General features: G+C 44.0%; 2 protein-coding genes across 4 annotated transcripts in view; both read right to left on the bottom strand.

The window, feature by feature from the left end:
• Positions 1-15,841, bottom strand: part of stim2b (stromal interaction molecule 2b) — a 61,045-nt gene extending 45,204 nt beyond the window's left edge. For 2 of the 3 annotated variants that reach the window (XM_048235859.1, XM_048235860.1), the window contains exons 1-2: positions 14,726-14,742; positions 13,111-13,267 (exon numbers count right to left, since the gene is read on the bottom strand). In XM_048235859.1, the coding sequence (XP_048091816.1) occupies positions 13,111-13,267; positions 14,726-14,728 (160 nt within the window). In that variant the 5' untranslated portion in view covers positions 14,729-14,742. Of the gene's footprint in view, positions 1-13,110; positions 13,268-14,725; positions 14,743-15,523 lie in introns of those variants that run through there. The other variant, XM_048235861.1, reaches the window with a different exon arrangement.
• Positions 15,842-16,101: 260 nt separating this feature from the next.
• Positions 16,102-18,125, bottom strand: part of tbc1d19 (TBC1 domain family, member 19) — a 35,054-nt gene continuing 33,030 nt past the window's right edge. The window contains exon 21 of the mRNA XM_048235862.1: positions 16,102-17,805. Coding sequence (XP_048091819.1) covers positions 17,731-17,805 — 75 coding nt within the window. The 3' untranslated portion in view covers positions 16,102-17,730. The remainder of the gene's footprint in view (positions 17,806-18,125) is intronic.

The following is an 18,125-nucleotide window of genomic DNA, read 5'->3' as shown; positions in this document are numbered from 1 at the left end:
ATATTTGACACATGCACTTGCTAGCAACACACAACACAGCAAGCAAACTAAATAACAACAAAAACTCACTCTTTGGCATCCACACATTGTCTTCACATACGATGTGTCAGCCCTCCAGTAAGGTGTCAAATGTGTGTGTGTGTGTGTGTGTGTGTGTGTGTGTGTGTGTGTACAAAGCTGTCCTACATGACTTGCTTTAGTAACACGCCTGAAAAATGTTGATCCCATTCCCCCACACCCTCCCTCAGTCTTGATAGTCCTTTGAGTTCAATCCACCCTCCTGACCTCCACCCCCAACCAACACTCTTGCAGCCCCACAGTGTCTGCACATGGGCTGGGAAAGTCCCTGAAATCAGAGGGCCATGCCATCCCTCACTCCCCCACCCCCTCCTAAATACCCTCCATCATATCGTCACATCATGTGAGCCCTCAAATCTCTCTGTGTTTCACACAAATGAACCAACTCTGGTCGCCTATATCTGGATAGGACGTGAAAGGGCAAAGTATTACCAGAGATCTACTTATAGGTGTAGATAGAAATATTTGCAGTCTTCCCACTGACAAAAACATAACAGCTAACTAGATCATAACACCAAACATTTCCTTAACCTGGCTTAGCATGGTTAAAGATCATAACAGAGGTACTCTCACTGAAAGGGACTCAAGTGGTCCCAAGTTTCACAAAATAAGAGTTTGTTCAGGGGGCCTTAGCCACTTCTCCCATAGGGGTCCATTTTTTAAAAAGCTTCTGGTGATAAAGCCCAGACCCCCACTGCTGTTACACTTTTTGAGATTGGAATCTCCCTTTTTAGATAATCTCTGTTAATACTGACACTTATCCAGAGTCTTTTATTGTTGTCTGTGCCCTGTGACATGCATTTCCTGTCTGAAGATTAGGGTGACAGCATGCAGATCCCTTCACAAACAGGCACACAGAGAAATAGCACACAACTGTAATGAATACACATGTTTCTGTGATGTGACTGTTCAGCAGTGTCAAAAACATATGTGTTGCCCTTTCATCTGCGGGTGTATGTGTATGTGTGAGCAAAAGAGTTTGTGTTTGTTTGTGAGTCAGCAAGACAGATTGTGTGTGTGTGTGTGTGTGTGTGTGTGTGTGTGTGTGTGTGTGTGTGTGTGAGTTTGTTTACACACGTCAATACTTTACTCAAGGGTACAGCAACACACAGGCCGCAGGGAGTCTTTCGACACTACTGTACAGTGAATTAACACCCTGAACCCCCCCTTTTCAAGGCTGCACTAGTGGGTACGGGGGCCACTCAGCGACCCAGCCAAGGAGACAACAGAGCTCGGCCAGCTGTAACAACCATCCTGGCAAAGCCCTCCAGCTGACACATCTGTTATAGAGAGAGGGGGCACGGGGTATCACAACCGTGGCAGGGTGCCCTTAGCCGCGTTAGTATCCCTTTCAAGGATCATTGTGGTGAAGTGATTTAGGTATGTGAAGGAGACGGTGCGGTGTTTCCCATTTATTAGCTAGGGAGACATCAACCAAGCTCAAATAAATTGTCTCCATTACCGTTTTGTGATAGTTTGGGGTTGCGTGGTGTAGAGAGGAATGTTCACTGCATTGGTGTAAAAAAATTGTAGCTGTTCAACTGATACTGTCCATGTATGGAGCAGCAGCTCTTACCCCTTTAAGGTATATTTTTGTAGCTGGCTAGTATTTCTAGCTTTATCAAATTCACTCCGATGTTACACGGCATGAAGGAAAGATGAGCCCATCTATTGCACATACAAGCCACAGGCTGCTGTAGCTGTGCTGTACCCTAGGGCTAACCCTAACTGTACCACTGCTGTGCTGTACCTTTGGGCTAACCCTAACTGTACCACTGCTGTGCTGTACCTTTGGGCTAACCCTAACTGTACTACTGCTGTGCTGTACCCTAGGGCTAACCCTAACTGTACCACTGCTGTGCTATACCTTTGGGCTAACCCTAACTGTACCACTGCTGTGCTGTACCTTTGGGCTAACCCTAACTGTACCACTGCTGTGCTGTACCTTTGGGCTAACCCTAACTGTACCACTGCTGTAGCTGTGCTGTACCTTTGGGCTAACCCTAACTGTACCACCTGTACTGTTGTGTTGTGTGGTGAAACTACAGTATGTAGGCCCTACCCTGTTGTTTTGTCTGTACTTGTCTATACAGGCTACTTCTGCTACCTGTATCTGTTTCCTCTGTTCCTGTTCAGATTAACTGACATCAATGCTACGTGTCTGTTATTCTTCATTTAGTTCATGTAGGTTAAGTAGGTTTTTTGTTCCTCCATCCATCCATCTCCTTGTTAATGTATTCTATCTCTCCAACTCTCTCAGTCAGATCTCCATCTACGTATATTTTTATCAGCACATTGCGCAAACTACAGTATCTTCCAGCTTGATGTGGATACAGGTTTAATAGTCAGACAATTCTCAAGCAGCAGGCCCGAGCTGCAGTGAGCTCACAGTAAGAAAGCAAAGGAAAGGGGAAAATGGCAGACACAAAAACGGTGCCTGCACACAATAAAGGGCACGTGGAGCGGCACTAATCAGACAAGCAGACCGACACAGCGAGCAGAGCAGAGCAGCTCAGCACTCTGACCTAGTTCAGCCCTCAGAGAGGAGACCCCGTACAGGACCAGAGAAACCAGTCTGAGGACCGACACACACACACACTCTCTCTCTTTCTGTCTTGCTCCCTCTCTCTCTCGCTCTCTCACACACACACACACACATACATACACAAACACACTTGTTCTTTAGGCCTTTTGTGTCTCTTTCTCCCTCTCACTTTGAGTCGAATCACTCTCACTGTCTCAAGTGCAGGCCTTTGTGTCTACTGGTTCTGTCTGTTCTCCCGCTCTCTCTTTGTCTGTATGAATTCCTCTCTCTACCCTACTCGCTATCTCAGCATGGGGAATTCCTATTTACAGGAGATTACACTGATCAACCAACAATGACAGTTACACCTGTAGGAACACTTCCGGATTCTTGCACAACTTCCCTTTCCCTTTTTTCCCTACATAGAACAATTTAAGAAACTTTACTGGGGATTCTTTAAATCATTTTCTCCAAGAAACATTTACTCTGATGGTTGTTTTCACTACATAACATGACACCATCCTCAGATAATCTATACACATAATGCCCTTCTGCTTGTAAAGCTCAAGGGTGACACATCAACTACCCTGGTTTTGGCCTTTAGCCAGTACTCCACTATTTAACCATTGTAAGTGAGCAATGACTGACAAAGGAATCCATTCTCAGAACAATAATGACCTCTGCTATTCTCCAAAGTCAAGTCTGGATGAGCAACCCCACGAGAGGCTTAGACTGCCATGCTCAAAACTCAAAACAATTTTTAGATCGGATTTGCCATCCATGAATAAACAACATTCAGACTTTTAATCCAAAGTGACTTACAGTACAGAACAGATGCATTTTAGTTTTGAAATATTAGTGATTCATGTATTAGTAGTTAAGGGTTGCTCTACCAGTTGTAGCAGCTGGTATTTCCAGCTTCATCAAATTAGTTATGCGTCATCTCAAAGTATGAAGGGAAGATGAACCTATCTATTGTACTTACAAGCCTCTCAGGCTGTTGTGGTTGTGGGTTGCATACTGAAACACTGTCTACAGCATAGTCTCACTGTAATGCATCAGTTAGCAATTTAGCTAATTTTTATTAGTACTAGCTGTTCTGTTGTAGGCAACATCTGTTGCTGGTCATGCTAAAGGTGCTCTAAGCGATGTTACGTGGTTTTTAAGCTAAAACATTTGTTGTCACATACAGCAAACATCACCTTACCATCCGCTAGCTGCCTGTGCCCTGAATACACTGTAAAAAAATGTGGTCTCTGCGGACAGCCCAGACTCCAAAAACAGCAACAAAAACCACTTGGTCCAGCCTGGACCATAAAAATATAACAAACTGTTCCAGACAATGACCGACGAGATGCGCGTTTAGGAGAGTTTCAATTCGGGAAGGAGGGAGGGGGAGGGAGTAGCGAGCTAGCTCTCTGTTTTGTTTGAACGTCAGCAGAAGTGACGTTACCCAACATTGCCTAGAGCACCTTTAATGTCTGTTAACGGTTAGTAAGTCTGCTTCCTAGTTTAGGCAGATATTCCCTACTGTATTCTGGTGTCATTTGCTGGAGGGCAATTCCACGCAAAACTGTCAGGTCCATAACAACACAAAAACTGTCATGGTATTTGTATGGTGTGAATGATGATTACTTGAAATTTGAGCATTCACTCTTCTTGTTTGTAGAACTTACATGAAAAACTTTTTACAAAATAATTCACATCATACAAATACCATGGCATTTAGTTATGGACATGACAGTTTTGCTTGGAATCACCCTAGACTAACTCTGATGGTTGTTTGTTCCTGTAATGGAACCGAGCGGAAGTTACCATTAACGAATGTGGGTGTGGCCAAAGAAGCAGAGGCAGTAGTGAAGATGGACAGTAGTTTATTATTCGGCTTGGCTCAAACAACCAAGCAGAAGAGTCCATAGAAAAATGCACAGAAAAATGTTAATAATCTTCCAAAATTGCAATATTGAACCAGTATGAAAAATCTGCATCTAATCTTGCGAGATTGAACCTGTATGAAAAATCTGCATCTAATCTTGCGAGATTGAACCAGTATGAAAAATCTGCTTTAGCTTCTAATCAAAATACAGCAGCATTGTAACAGTCATAGTACTCACAGTACCCTACACATTACATAGGCCAAACAAGACTAACATCAGACTAGACAGAGGGGAACATCTACCTGGAGGCCAGCACCATTTAACATGACAGGTAAACACTAAACAATCAATTAACACACAATGGACAAGACAGACCCTGGGCCACAAGCATAAATATACATCATAGGTCACTAGCAAAATACATAGTTAAATAACAGACTTGGTTACATGTGGTAAGACTGAACATCGATCGGCTTGATCAGGACCGTCTCGGAATCCCCCACAACCAATTGACATAATGGAACGGTCCAATACCGCCCGGAAACAATAAACAGTCCATGGGATCCAGTCAGCCCTCCTTTGCCACCGGACCTTCAGAAGCCGGAACGAGAGGACTACGCCAATGAACGCGAATCGGTAGCTATTGGTTGACAAACATACTGACCCAAGTTTACGCATCTTAACTCAGACAAACAATAAACGTGCCACCATTGCTAATAGCTCCGTCTTGTGTCGTTTCTTACACATCTTAAAAGTGCTAGCCACATAGCAATGGTCCATGGATGAATGTGTTGTGTGTGTGTGTGTGTGGCGTGTGTGTGTGCGCAAATATCAGCTGATGTGTAGAGGACGAGTGCCGACAGTTCACCAGTCATGTGCGGTCGTAGCTAGACCGTCACAGTTCCATATCTTGCTAGTTTGTGACCAAACCTGTTTATTACCACTTTAATTGGAAACTACCCTCTATCTACATATTGATTCTACAGCATCTGTGCCCTCCCTTAGGCATTATGACAAAAGTTTCCCTCCCACTGACACACCTGGCGCCAGCCAAAAGCAACAAGAACTTCTACTTCCACCCCAAATGATGTCCTCCAGCACAAGGAGGGCTTCGTGCATGATTAAAACATAATGGTGCTTCCTGGGAATTCATTCTTGAACCTGATACAGGCGCAGCAGATACCCTGAATTACTAGTATAGCCACCAGTTGACTATATTACTCCCCAACAAGTCACACGAGTATTTCAGATGTCCTAAAACAACTGAAACAACTCCTTCTGAGTGAAATAATGGACCTGTGTTTCTGAGAGAGAAAGGGGGGTGGGGAAGACGGAGTGTTTTTCTCCTCGATGTTCTCAATGTCATTGTTACTGTAAAAAATGTTGAGCTGCTTTGTCTTGTGCTTTGGCAATGCTGTACCTTCATGCATGCTAATGAAGCAATGTTGAATTGAAGAGACAAACAGACAGAGACAGAGAGAGAGAGAGAAAGAGAGAGGTCAATTAGCGCATGGTAAATTAGGCTAAAAGCGGAGATGAATCCCGCCATGACATCAGCAACAAGCTATGGAGAGCATTCAAATCGACCAGAGTCTGCGTCACCCAGATGTCCCAGGTTCCTCTGGAACGCCAGTCAGTCAGGCACAGATGATTCTAGCTTCTTAGCCTTCCTCAGATCTTATCGGAAAACATTAACAGGGTCTTTAAAAATACACAGGGACCTGTCCCTATTAGACCGACATGGGCTTTTGCCCTCCCAACACACACACACACACACACACACACACACACCCTCCATTGAAATCAGACACAGCTGCTTCCATCGCCAACCCCCCATCATTAGCCCAAAAACACACACACACAAACACACAGAAAGTTTCCCACAAGACTCACAGAGATGAGTGACGCATTGAGTTGACATCACTCGCTCAGAAGTGGATTCAGATTCTGACCTAGTCGGTTCATAGCTTTCCCCGCCAGCCCCCCTCACCACCTCTACCATAGATGTAAGTGGGGTTGAAGACATTACATTAGATTACATACTTTTGCATGTAAAACAATACTCACCATTCTCTGAGGTCATTCTCAGGCTGTAAGTAACAAATGTTTCAGTCAGCAAAACTTGCTAAACACTTTTATCATTTGTTTGGCGAGACTAAACAACTTGAGGGGCAACAGGCATTTTGTGGTCAGATCACCTTCCAAAGAAGGCGAAACTAAGTGTGCACCAAAATGGCACACTCCAAAGGAAATCAACAGAAGATCATTCCTGGAATAATACCTATTCATCAAAATAATTGAACTGAATTAAATTTTGACAAACCTATTTATCAAAATAATTCAAAATGATTGAACTTCAGTGAAATGCACGAGATGACACCTTGGCTGAAACATTAATCCAAAAATTAGCCCTACGGACTAATACACAGCGTAAATGTCAACAAACCAGATATTCATCTAGTATCTCCGATAACACTCACTACACAAACAATGGTCTCCCTCTTCTCTTTCCACTTAAGGATAAACACATACATGTAGATATGCAAATATCAACACTGGAAAGTTGTCGTTGTAGTTCCCTCTTAAAAAACAAGGAGAGAAAGCAACAGTATATACCCCATAATAAAATGTCAGAAGTCTTACATAGGCCATTGTCGAAAATTGTGAACAGCGGCTTATGTAAAGAGTCAAATGATCAGCTGTATCAAGTATTTATTTAAATCAAGTATTTGAAGTATGATTTTTGTATGCAACGGAAAAACATACTGTTTGTGAAATCTTCTGTATGATCCACTGTTTGAAAGTATGAAGAGCTATAATATTTTGACCTGTTTGAAAATGCAAAACTTTAATATACAGTACCTTGGAATGATGGTACACTGAAATTATTTACTTTCAAAATGTTTACCATACTCTGCTAACACATGTTCCTAGATGAAAAAGCCTCATCTCCCGAACAGCCAGAAGACACATAAATTCACTTCTGTAATGATCTAGAATGGATAAGTGCAGAACAACTTCCTCTGAGTAGAGACAAGGTGCTCTTGTGAATCATGTTGAAGAATCATGTCCCGAAGAATTCAGACAGGGACACAGGAAGCTTGGCGTCCTCATTTCACTTGAAACATTTGTTACTGTAAAGAACCAAAAGCCCAATACTGAGCAGTCTCTAAAACGTGGGCCTTTTTTCTTTGCACTGCAGTGTTTCAGCAAAACACATTCTTTCCCTCGAAAAAACAAAACAACGTCCAGACGTGTGCTGGAGATTTCGCAGAACATCGGCATCACAACCCTTTTCCGGGGCGATTCCCTCGACTGCGCACTGACGCCGCCTCAACTCCGCCAACACCACCCCTGGCCAGATGGGCCGGGCACACAGAGAGTCATTAAGACGCAGCGATGCCCACGTTCACACGGTCACCCAGGGCTTGGCACCAGACCACACCGCCTGCTCTCTCTCCTCGCCTCGGCCATCCCAAACTCCCCTCCCTCGTTGTCTCCAGTCTTATGTTCCAATGGTGGTCTGCTGATTGCATGCACTCCAGGCTTTTTCTCTGTCTGCTCCATTTCTCCTTGGATGATCATTCCCTGATTCTCACATACAAGGATAAACTTGATGCACCTAATGATGCACATCATCATTCTGCCACAAATCAATTCCCCCAGAGTAACGCAGTGAAGAGAATGCAGTGTCCATTTTGGTTCCACTTTCTTCTTTGTCGGTGCCTGTTTTGCTCCGTGCCATTTACCGAGAGTGGTTGACATTTGTTCCACACAGCCTCCTTACGTTGCCCTTATCGAACCCCCAATCTGACTTCTCCACTCAGATGCTCCTCAGAACTTCCATTAGCTGGATTGTATTAGTATGAGACGTGGCTGGCCCTGAGCCGGAGGAAAAACTCTGCCTCCAGACCTCAGCCTCTCGTACACGAAGAAAGAAACGTTCTATCCCCAGAGAGACCAACATAAACTAAACACTGGGACGAGGGAGCTGAGAGACAGCACCCACTACTTCAAAAGGTTTATTTTGGTCCTCCAAATAGGCCCAGGTGCTTCTTTTTTGGCTTGTTTTTCGAGGAGTACAAGGAGAAGGAAGGGGAGTTTTCCGGCATCCACTGTATGTCACCCAGAGTTTCCAGAACCCAAAATAATGATTTCTTGTCGATTTCCTCTAAAGGACAAGCCTTTCAATTTATTATGCATTTCTAGCCACTGCTGTTCAGTAAGACTAGCTCTTCTCTGATCTCTGCAATGTCTGGACATTCAATGGCAAAACAATAGATGTGAACAAAGTATTTGTTTAGCCTTGTCCGTTTAGTAGTACAAAGACACCCTGCTTTCTGTTCAACTGCATCTAGTCTTTCATCGCTTTTCTTGGGAACGAAGACACATGTTTACAAACCAGTCATAAACATTTAAAAGCTACTAGCAACAGCAACACACACAAAGCATTCAGTGCTCAAAACATTCCCACAACATTAATTAAAACAGCAGCAGACAAGAACACACAATGGCGGTAATAACAGAGTGACACGCCGTGGAACATCTGTTAACATTGTTAGGGCCGCCACTACATGAAAGGAGCAGGGTAGGGTCAGTGGTGGTCAGCAGAGGTTTGAAAGAGTCCTCCAGCAGCTCGGACTGGCCAAGGACAGGACAGGCATGCACAAGCCAGAGTCTTTGATTGTGCCCTTCTGACCTGTCTGAGATGCACATGGGATGACAGGGTCTGGAGATCATCTGACCCCACCACCCCTCTATTGCACTCCTCTTCCCATCGCTATCTCCTGTCCTAAACCAACACTCTTCCTCCTCTCATCCTACCATAACAACACCCCCATCACACACACAGTCCTTCACACCCTTCGCCCCAACTCACTACCCTCGCCACACACACACAGCCCTGTGGGATGCTGCAAAGCCAACGACCTTCCACTGAGAATACAGTCTTGATACCCATCAGGCGGACAGGAAATTCCAGCATTATTGAGAGTCCACTAGGGAGCCTTTTCATAACCAGGGACACACTTGCCTACACACGCTCACACGTACACATGCACATATCTGCTTATTCCCTAGTGCCCACCCCCCACACACTGGACTGGGCTCATTCAAAACAGCAGTCCACACAGAACAGAAACATGAACACATTCTTTTTTCTACACATACAGTGCATCCAGAGTTTCATTCACCCTTTTATATCCTCAATTTCACAACTAATCACAGACATAGGCCTATGCATACATACACACACACACACACACATAGACACACACACACATACACACACACACACACACAATCAGCACCACTACTGCTGGAGGACAAGCAACCTTTTTCCAAGCGCCAGCTGGAAAATGGGTCATTCGGTCACTTCCAGAGAGTGCGCTTCAAGGGAGAACACGATCACAGGCTTCCCTTGCGCTGTCCCCACGAGAAAACAGTGCAGAGCTGAGTCACCCTCAACCACACGCATGCACGTACACAAACACAAATCGCAGCTTTTGTGTCTCTGAGAAAATGTTTAAAAAAGCATCCCCGTGTGCCCTTGTTATTGTTGGCCAATTCAGGTCACGCTTTATTTTAAGGGCCGAGTTTTACAGTGGCAAATATGCCCCCATAAAAGCATCTAAATGAAGTATTTATTGCCTTCAGAGACCCAGGGATCCAGCTATTTGAAGGAAACAGACATACAGTGTAACACATAGGGTGGGTTTGGAAGGAAACAGATATACAGTGCAAGATATATATAGGGTATATATATATATATATATATATATATAGCTATATAGATATAGGGTGGGTTTGGAAGGAAACAGACATACAGTGTAAGATATATATAGGGCATATATATATATATATATAGTAGGGGTGTAAAGATTAACCGATACGTGATCGGTATCCGTTTTAACGTAAGATAATGGCGATACATCGATACGCGAAGCCCCGTGATCGAATAAAACTGAAATGAACCGGTCGTTATATCGATTTACTTGTTACAAATCGGTTCACAACCTTTTCTGCTCGCTCAGACTCTCATTTAAGTTCCAAGCAGCGTTGTTCATCCCACGCCCGCTTTTGAAACTATACGCGTAACGGAATTGTGGGTAATGCAGTTCGTTTTTTGGCTACATTCATTGCCCAAAGTTGTCAAATGACCTCATTACCCATACATCTACAGCAACTTAAGCACGTGACAACTCGCACTCGGGCGTTTGTTTTACAGTTTTTACTTATTTGTTTTTCAAAATCCAGCGCAAAATTAAACACTAAACAGCAACGATAGTCTGTATAGCCTTACGTTTGATGAAGGGATTTCCTTAATGTTAAATAATAATTTGGCCCTTTTTTTGCCTAATTGACAACCATGACCATGATAACTGATAATATAAAATTAATGTGCACCTTGAGCAAATGATAAAAATTATTTCAGAATGCTTTCCATTCTTTCCATTCCATTCTTCAGAACTGCATCAAATTGCAGCGGATCGCATTGAATCGTACTGAACATGTATCTTTTATTGTATCGAATCGTGCCCATGTCTCTAGATGCGAATCGTATCGTCTTTTACATGAGAGATTCCCACCCCTAATATATAGCTATATATAGGGTGGGTTTGGGGTGAGGGAGTGGGCATGGGGGGACTGGTTTCATGACCCTGACAGTTGCACTACTAGCTACATGGCAAATTAGTTGGGCATCCTTGAAAGGTCTTGCCCCCAAGTATTTCATTTAATCACCTCGGAGGCGGAGGTGCAAGGTTGTTGGATTCTCTTTACTTATGAGCCACTTCCTAGTTTTGTTTGTTAACCACATCTTTCACTTCCTGATTAGCTGTGGGGGTTGAAAGAACCTAAGTCACTGTAGCACAACACATGTAAACACAAATCTGAAGTGCTAAAAAAGAGAACAGTCTCTTAGAACGGGTTTCCCTTTTACTAGGATGATAATCTAACCTAGCTCCTGCAAACACGATCAGTACACAAACACTCATGAAACACTGTACTTCACCTGTGTAAATACAACACCAACGTTATGCAACTCTACCAGGAAGGTTTCTAGAAGAACTGACATGAAGGGTTAAATTTAACGTTTCCAGGGAGGGCAAACTGCAGGGACAAGCAGATGTTAGTGGTCAATGACCCAAATCCAACTGACTGATGGTGACCTTAAAATTGGAGCTTACAGGAAACCAAGGATGGCTCTTGGTGCTTATTATATATATCATAAGCTAGGAGTTCATGGACATACAGTACGTGTCAGACATTGATAAAGCATGGTGTTCATGACGTGGTCAGCCACGGGTAAAGCATGGAGGGCAGAGTTCAGAGACTTCAAGGTGGACTTCTCCTCACCTGCCTGCTACTGAGCTCTTGCCAAATATTTACTCTGTGCTGAACGGCAGCGCAGCACGCTAGCACAACCACCCTGCCCTGTCCCCATCCATCTTGCACCTGATGCACTCAACACGTTTGTCGTCCCAAGATTCCTAAGCTCTCACTTTCCCAAACTTGAGATAACACTGTATATGTGATTCCCCATACAAACGTTTCCACTTTTAGAGGCCACGGGTCCTCTGCCAGTGTCAGACAAGGAGCGTGGCAGCGTCCAGATTGGAGGTTGGCACAGGATCTGCTCAGATAAATGACACTGTGGGACTTTTATGTCCACTCATCGACCATTTTGTTCATTTCTGTCTCAACCTGTGGACTCAAACTCTCAGGTCCTAAGGCAGAGGAGCATCTGGATTGTATGGTGTGAAAAGGCCTGTGTCTTTAGCCGGCAATAGCTGGCCTACATCTGGACCACAGGCCAATAGCCAGCCCACAGCACCAAAATGCAGATAATCACAACTAAGACTGCTGTTAATCATAAATAAAACACACAACACAGAACACCCCAGCTGGTTTATGAGAACAGCTGTTAACCGCCAACGAGCCTCCTCAAATCAATGTTCATACCTCTCTGACCTTGTTAAAGCTGATCTAGCTAGCATGCACATTGAGGTAAATTCCTGGCATTTACTGAAGCAAAAAATTTGTCAAAGTTAACCGCTACCTCCTATATGGACACACATGGTGAGTAGAACCACAAAGTATGAGTCAGTGATCAAGCTCGATAGCTGATAGCAAAACCATTAGGACAGTCAGTCCAGTAGAGGTTGACCATGTTTTGGTGAGGAGAGAGGGGGAGAGAGGGGGGGGAATCCCTGCCTGCCTGAGCTGAGCACTACCATGGAGCACTCGCTGGCAATCCTGCATCGTCTCCAATCATCCAGGCATGATGGCGGGCACCCCATTGCTTAAAATTACGGCAACCCAGACAATAACAGTGGTCTCATGATGGTGCCACAGCAGGATCTTCCATGCAAATGGTGTGGGTGTGGGTGTGTGTGTGTGGGGGGGCCTGCATCCAGCATTCTTGTCATGCCTACACTCTCCCCGCAATGCACACAGAAGCATGAAGACTGAAAAACACATTATGTATATTTTTCAAAACACTAAGCATTTGCATTGTAAGCATTGTAAGCATTTGTTCTACAGGGAGAAACATGGTTGCTTTGGTTTGGTCTGGTCAATAAGGAGGTCTGGCAAGACATTCAGAGAGACAGCTTTACTGCGGAGGCTCACCTGTAGTTGCAACAATTGGGGCTTCCGAGGTGGCATGGCTGGAAAGATCACTTGAGTAAGTGCCCTCATATCCCAACACTGCAGAGATGACGAGTCCACGTAGCAGCAGTAGCACACCATAGGAGAAGTAAGTCATTGTGGACACGGCTTGAGGATCCTTTCCCAGTATAACAAGAGGGTTGATGGAGGCTTAAATAAATATAGTTTGGCTATAAATCACACAATAGTCTGCCTTCCACTGGCTGTGGTTTCGTTTAAAAGGTAGATTTGACAGCTATAGTCGAATGTCTCTTATCGCAAGAATGGAACGTCAGACACAGTTGTTAGCTAAAATCCAACGAGTTTGAACACTAGCGATAGGCTATTGTGACTTTGAAACACACAACAATGTACGACGAAGATTATGTTAACATAATCTTTCACTGTCTATAGGTTGTTCTTTAAAGAAAAGATATACATTGTCATTATTAAAAGTAGCCTAATTATATACACTTGAAATACCTAGAAAAATAAATATCTATCTGTCTATCTATCCACTATGCCATCTATCTACAATGTTAGGAACGTCGAAACGAGGGTTTAAGACTTAAAACGACATCTGAAAAGAATAAATAAAGATACTTTAGTGGCGTTCTTTACAATACAGAGACGTCAAAGCATTTCACGAGCAGGATATGGTAGCCTATTTTATCGAAACTTTCATGGGTAGCTTGTCGAGGGAACCGGTGATCTACTTCGGACTGTTTGTCAAGTCAGGTTCCAGTGAAAAAGTGCAAATGTTACGTGTAGGTTACATCCACGCTAAAGAAACGTTTCACAGAAAAGAGCAACGACAAAATACAATTTTGCTGTCAACGGGATGCGTCAATGCGTTTTAAAGTGCCATATTCCAATCCGTAAGAGTCGGTTAGGTTAAAACGAGCAATAGTCCTTGGACTTCCATATACACACAATATAAAAATATTGCAGTGTCTTCAGCATACTGAATGAGTGGTGTTCACGGTCCTCCTCCGCAAATTAAAGTATAGAATCCAGTCAGCAATTTAAATCGCACTTCTGCCGATGCTTTGTCCCCAAACCCGTCCAATCTATCCGAATCCCGGTGCGTCTGGTGACCAACCATACAATACATCCAGACAAGTAATGCACCAAATAATTTAACGTCAGGTTTTCATGTCTTTTACTAAACACATCTGTCCGTCTCGCCGTCTCCGCTCATGACCGGCTGATGCACTAAAGTCGTGGGGCGGAAGTCAGTATGCAAATCATTTTGACATCAGCGACTCGTTGGCTACAAATACTGCTCGCCTGTGTAAGTCTGATTCTACAGTGAATGTAGTCTAACTCAATAACCTGTGTTTTTTCTTAATGTCTTGGCTCAGAGACTAATATGTTTATCCCAGTTTATGCGTATGAGACAGCGTTGGCAAAACGAGGAAGCAGATTCCGCAAGACCTTTAGTGGTGCATGCCCTCATCGGTGTGCGTAGGAATCGCCTCAACTTCAGCGACGATGATGTCCCTCTCTCGGGATAATGACACGGAACCACCTCTGTCTATTGTTTGCCATTTCTGTTTACGGTTTCATCGCAATACACTGCTGCCACACCACCAACCATCCATATTTTCTCCCCGGTTGATACGGCTATTGGTCAAACGCCCCCGATTAATTCGGCGATTGGTGCAAAGCTCCCAACATGGCACAACGCGATTGGTTACTTTGACACATAATGGAACGTTTTTGAAAACGCACTAAGCGGGAGTTCCTCCCGAAGGTTCTCGTAGGCGACACTATGAGCCTATATGGCGCATCCATTGCACACAGAAAACTCAAGTGATTGCGTGAATAGGCAAGTATTTTGTAGGCCTAGGGTTAGTGCATGTTGCAGCAAGTTGTTGGAGGTGTAGGTTAGAGGAACCAAGCGCATGGGTCTAGCTTACTCTTATAGTTTTGGCATACATTTCAAATTATTTTAATGGGTTGGGCAAATGATTATAAAAACGATTAAATGATCACAATGATTTATTTCTATTCAATATTTTAACACGTTTGTCAAGTAGGCTAGGCCTGTTACAATTGCATAAAGCTATGAATATGGCTAAGCTTAAGGTTTCACATATTTATTGCCATGTAGGCTAGGCCTAAAAGTGCCGCAAGAACAATAAAACCGATTAATAATTAGTCTACTCATTCACTTTCAAAAAGAAACATTAACAAAGTCGCGTGGCATGGTAGGCCAACATTGGTAGCCTAGGTTAATTATGCGACACAAATGTTAGCCAAATAAGCCATACAAATGTGCCAAAGAGTAACATGATAGTTACATCTACAAGATAACTTTCAGCAACAACTATATCCAACACTAGACTATGAATGATGGTTTGAGACCGGTTCTGCTGCACGCTACACCCACCAATGGCAGCAGTGGGAATTGTACCAAACAACGAAATGGTCAGCACCAGAAGGCACTCGGTCGGTCGGACGTTTAGAAGGGCAGCCGGATCATAGGCAGGGCAGAGTGAGGCGTGGGAGCCGAGGCAGACAGGTGGCAGATGTAACCAGCACAGTCGGGCCGCCGACAATTCCAAAGTGTGGCAAGAGCAGGGAGAGCCGGCGAGGGCAGGAAAAAAACCGACGCGCGGCAAAATTTGATATGTATCCACAGAAGGAAGGCTGCCAACTCAGTACGCTTGGAGTGGGAGAAGGAATGTGAGGGTGGGTTTGGTGCCGAGGCAGAGCGAAGGAGAGGATCGAGGGCCCCGTGCTACCTGTCAATTCATGATGATGACATTCATGCACTCGGTGTCCCAGTAGGCTAAGCTGTCATGTAGAACACTGTGTAGTCTAAATACATTTGCTTATGCGATGATCAAATTATAAATGGTTTGGGACTCGAGGTCTGAGGTCAATACGCTTAATTAAAAACAATGAACTATCAGGACAGACAGAGGCATGAAAATAAGAACATGCAAGTTCTCGGGAAACCGCAAATATGTCAAATGCATTAGTTATTTTATTTGGGTAATTAATTCCTGGCATTGTCCATGTAATGTAAAGTGATGCTGACATGATATTTAGGCCTACTGCAATATAAGGCATAACAAAATGGCTGAAATCAACCATCAGCTAATAATAAATAATAAAACATCTAAATATATAACATATGACACATGTGATCAAGGCATGGGACAGTTATTGGTAAACAATACATATTTAACCAAATAAAAACAATAACACAACTACAAAAAAATCATAGTAAATAAGTGTAAGGAATTTAAAACAAGTCGACACCAATGACTAAATGCTACACCCATCGCTCACCTTTTGGTTTCCATGGCGTCACCAGGTGTTGCATATGAGAACGCATTTTTTCCTTAAAAAAATGGAAGGGTTCTTTGCCAGCCAAACCAGTGATAAGTCGCATATACCTGCGGTGCTGCTTTCAGTCTGGCCAGGATTGCAACTGGTTCCCATCAAGTGAAGTATGCAGAGTGAATATTGACAAACAGCTCATAATGAAAACAATCTCAATCTCAGTACACTCATATTAGCACATATAGCAATCAATACCTGTACAAGAGGTGAACCCAAAGAATAGGCTGGCATCCTGACAAATACTGGTTGCTGAATTATATATTGGTTACTGGAAAAGAGCAAGGTTAGATACCATGTTTGGGGGATACTACCATGTTATGTTATACCAAGTCATAAGTCAAGCACCAGTTACTGTCTGTCTGAGCAAGGCATTTCTTTTTTCTAACCATGCAACAAAAACAATCTACAAAGCTGTGTACAGTATACATACAATCATCTAGAAACTTTTCATTACAGCTTACTATAACATGTATGTGTGTGACAGAGTAACTGAATTTCTGGCAAAATGGAGTGGTGGCTGGTACAGCCCTTTGGATTAAAGGAAAACATCCATCATGGAAATAAAAAATCATGTTTCTTCCCTTTCTCAATTTTGATGATTATCAGCAATGACAAAGCAGTGGTTACTAACATTTAAATAACACTTTGCACTTGTTGTGCAAAAAGTAAATTATATACAGTACATTGCTATGCCACATGAAATTGGTCAAAGGAAAACAAGCTTTGCTTTGTTAAATGCAAGGAGTTTTTCAGCTTCTGCAATTGGCGATGCATGCATTTTGAGCTAGTTATGGAGCATTGGCATATGGATGGGGGTTTTCAGATGAGAATGCAAGCTGGGGGAGGGTGGGGGATGGGGGGTCAAGTTTGGGGTAAGGCATACAGCAGGGTAAAATGATCCACGGGTGGCAACGGTGCAAGTGAGACAGCACCGGAGCGGGCGCAGGTGGCGTGACACATGGTGTGCCCGTGTGTAACGAGGGTACTATGACAGGCGGTTAATGGCTTGTCCCTCTACGACCAGCCTTGGACCACACTGGGAGGTTTTGGTCGTTTGCGGTGTCCTCCTCCTTGTTGTTCCTCTCCCCTGCGTTCCATCGTTTGGTGTGGAGCTGGCGTGAGGGATAAAAAGGAAGGCATGCGGCGTTGGCGTGGGAATGGCTCAGAAGACTTAGCCTCTTCCCCTCCCCTGCCTCTCCCCCCTCCTCCTCCTCCTCCTCCTCCTCCTCATCTTCTCTTGGAGGGTTAGATAACCGTGGCGAAGATGAAGATCTGGATCAGGGGCATGACCTTCAGGGTAGAGAGGTCAGCAAGGACGGCCTGCGAGAGAAACAAACCAGCGTCAGGGGGGAGGGGGTTTGAGTTTGGCCTTGTGGGAGGGTAATAGTAGGGGAGAGATTGAAGGATGTCAGTCACACTGCAAACGTGTTACTTAACGTGAAGGATGTCAGTCACACTGGCAAACACAAAATAGCGCCGTGTGGTCAGTGAGAAAAGCCAAGCGCAGTGTTGATAAGAGAGGTGGATGGACAGAGACTGCGCTTTGCTTTCTTTGACTTCAGGCCAACGTAACACAGGTGCCTCAGCAGCGTGACAGACGGGTGGCGGAGACAGTAGTTGGAGGAGATGTTGGAGGTTGT

Source organism: Alosa alosa, chromosome 24, assembly GCF_017589495.1.
Source record: "Alosa alosa isolate M-15738 ecotype Scorff River chromosome 24, AALO_Geno_1.1, whole genome shotgun sequence".
Lineage (NCBI taxonomy): Eukaryota > Metazoa > Chordata > Actinopteri > Clupeiformes > Clupeidae > Alosa > Alosa alosa.
This window is presented reverse-complemented; position numbering and strand designations above follow the sequence as displayed.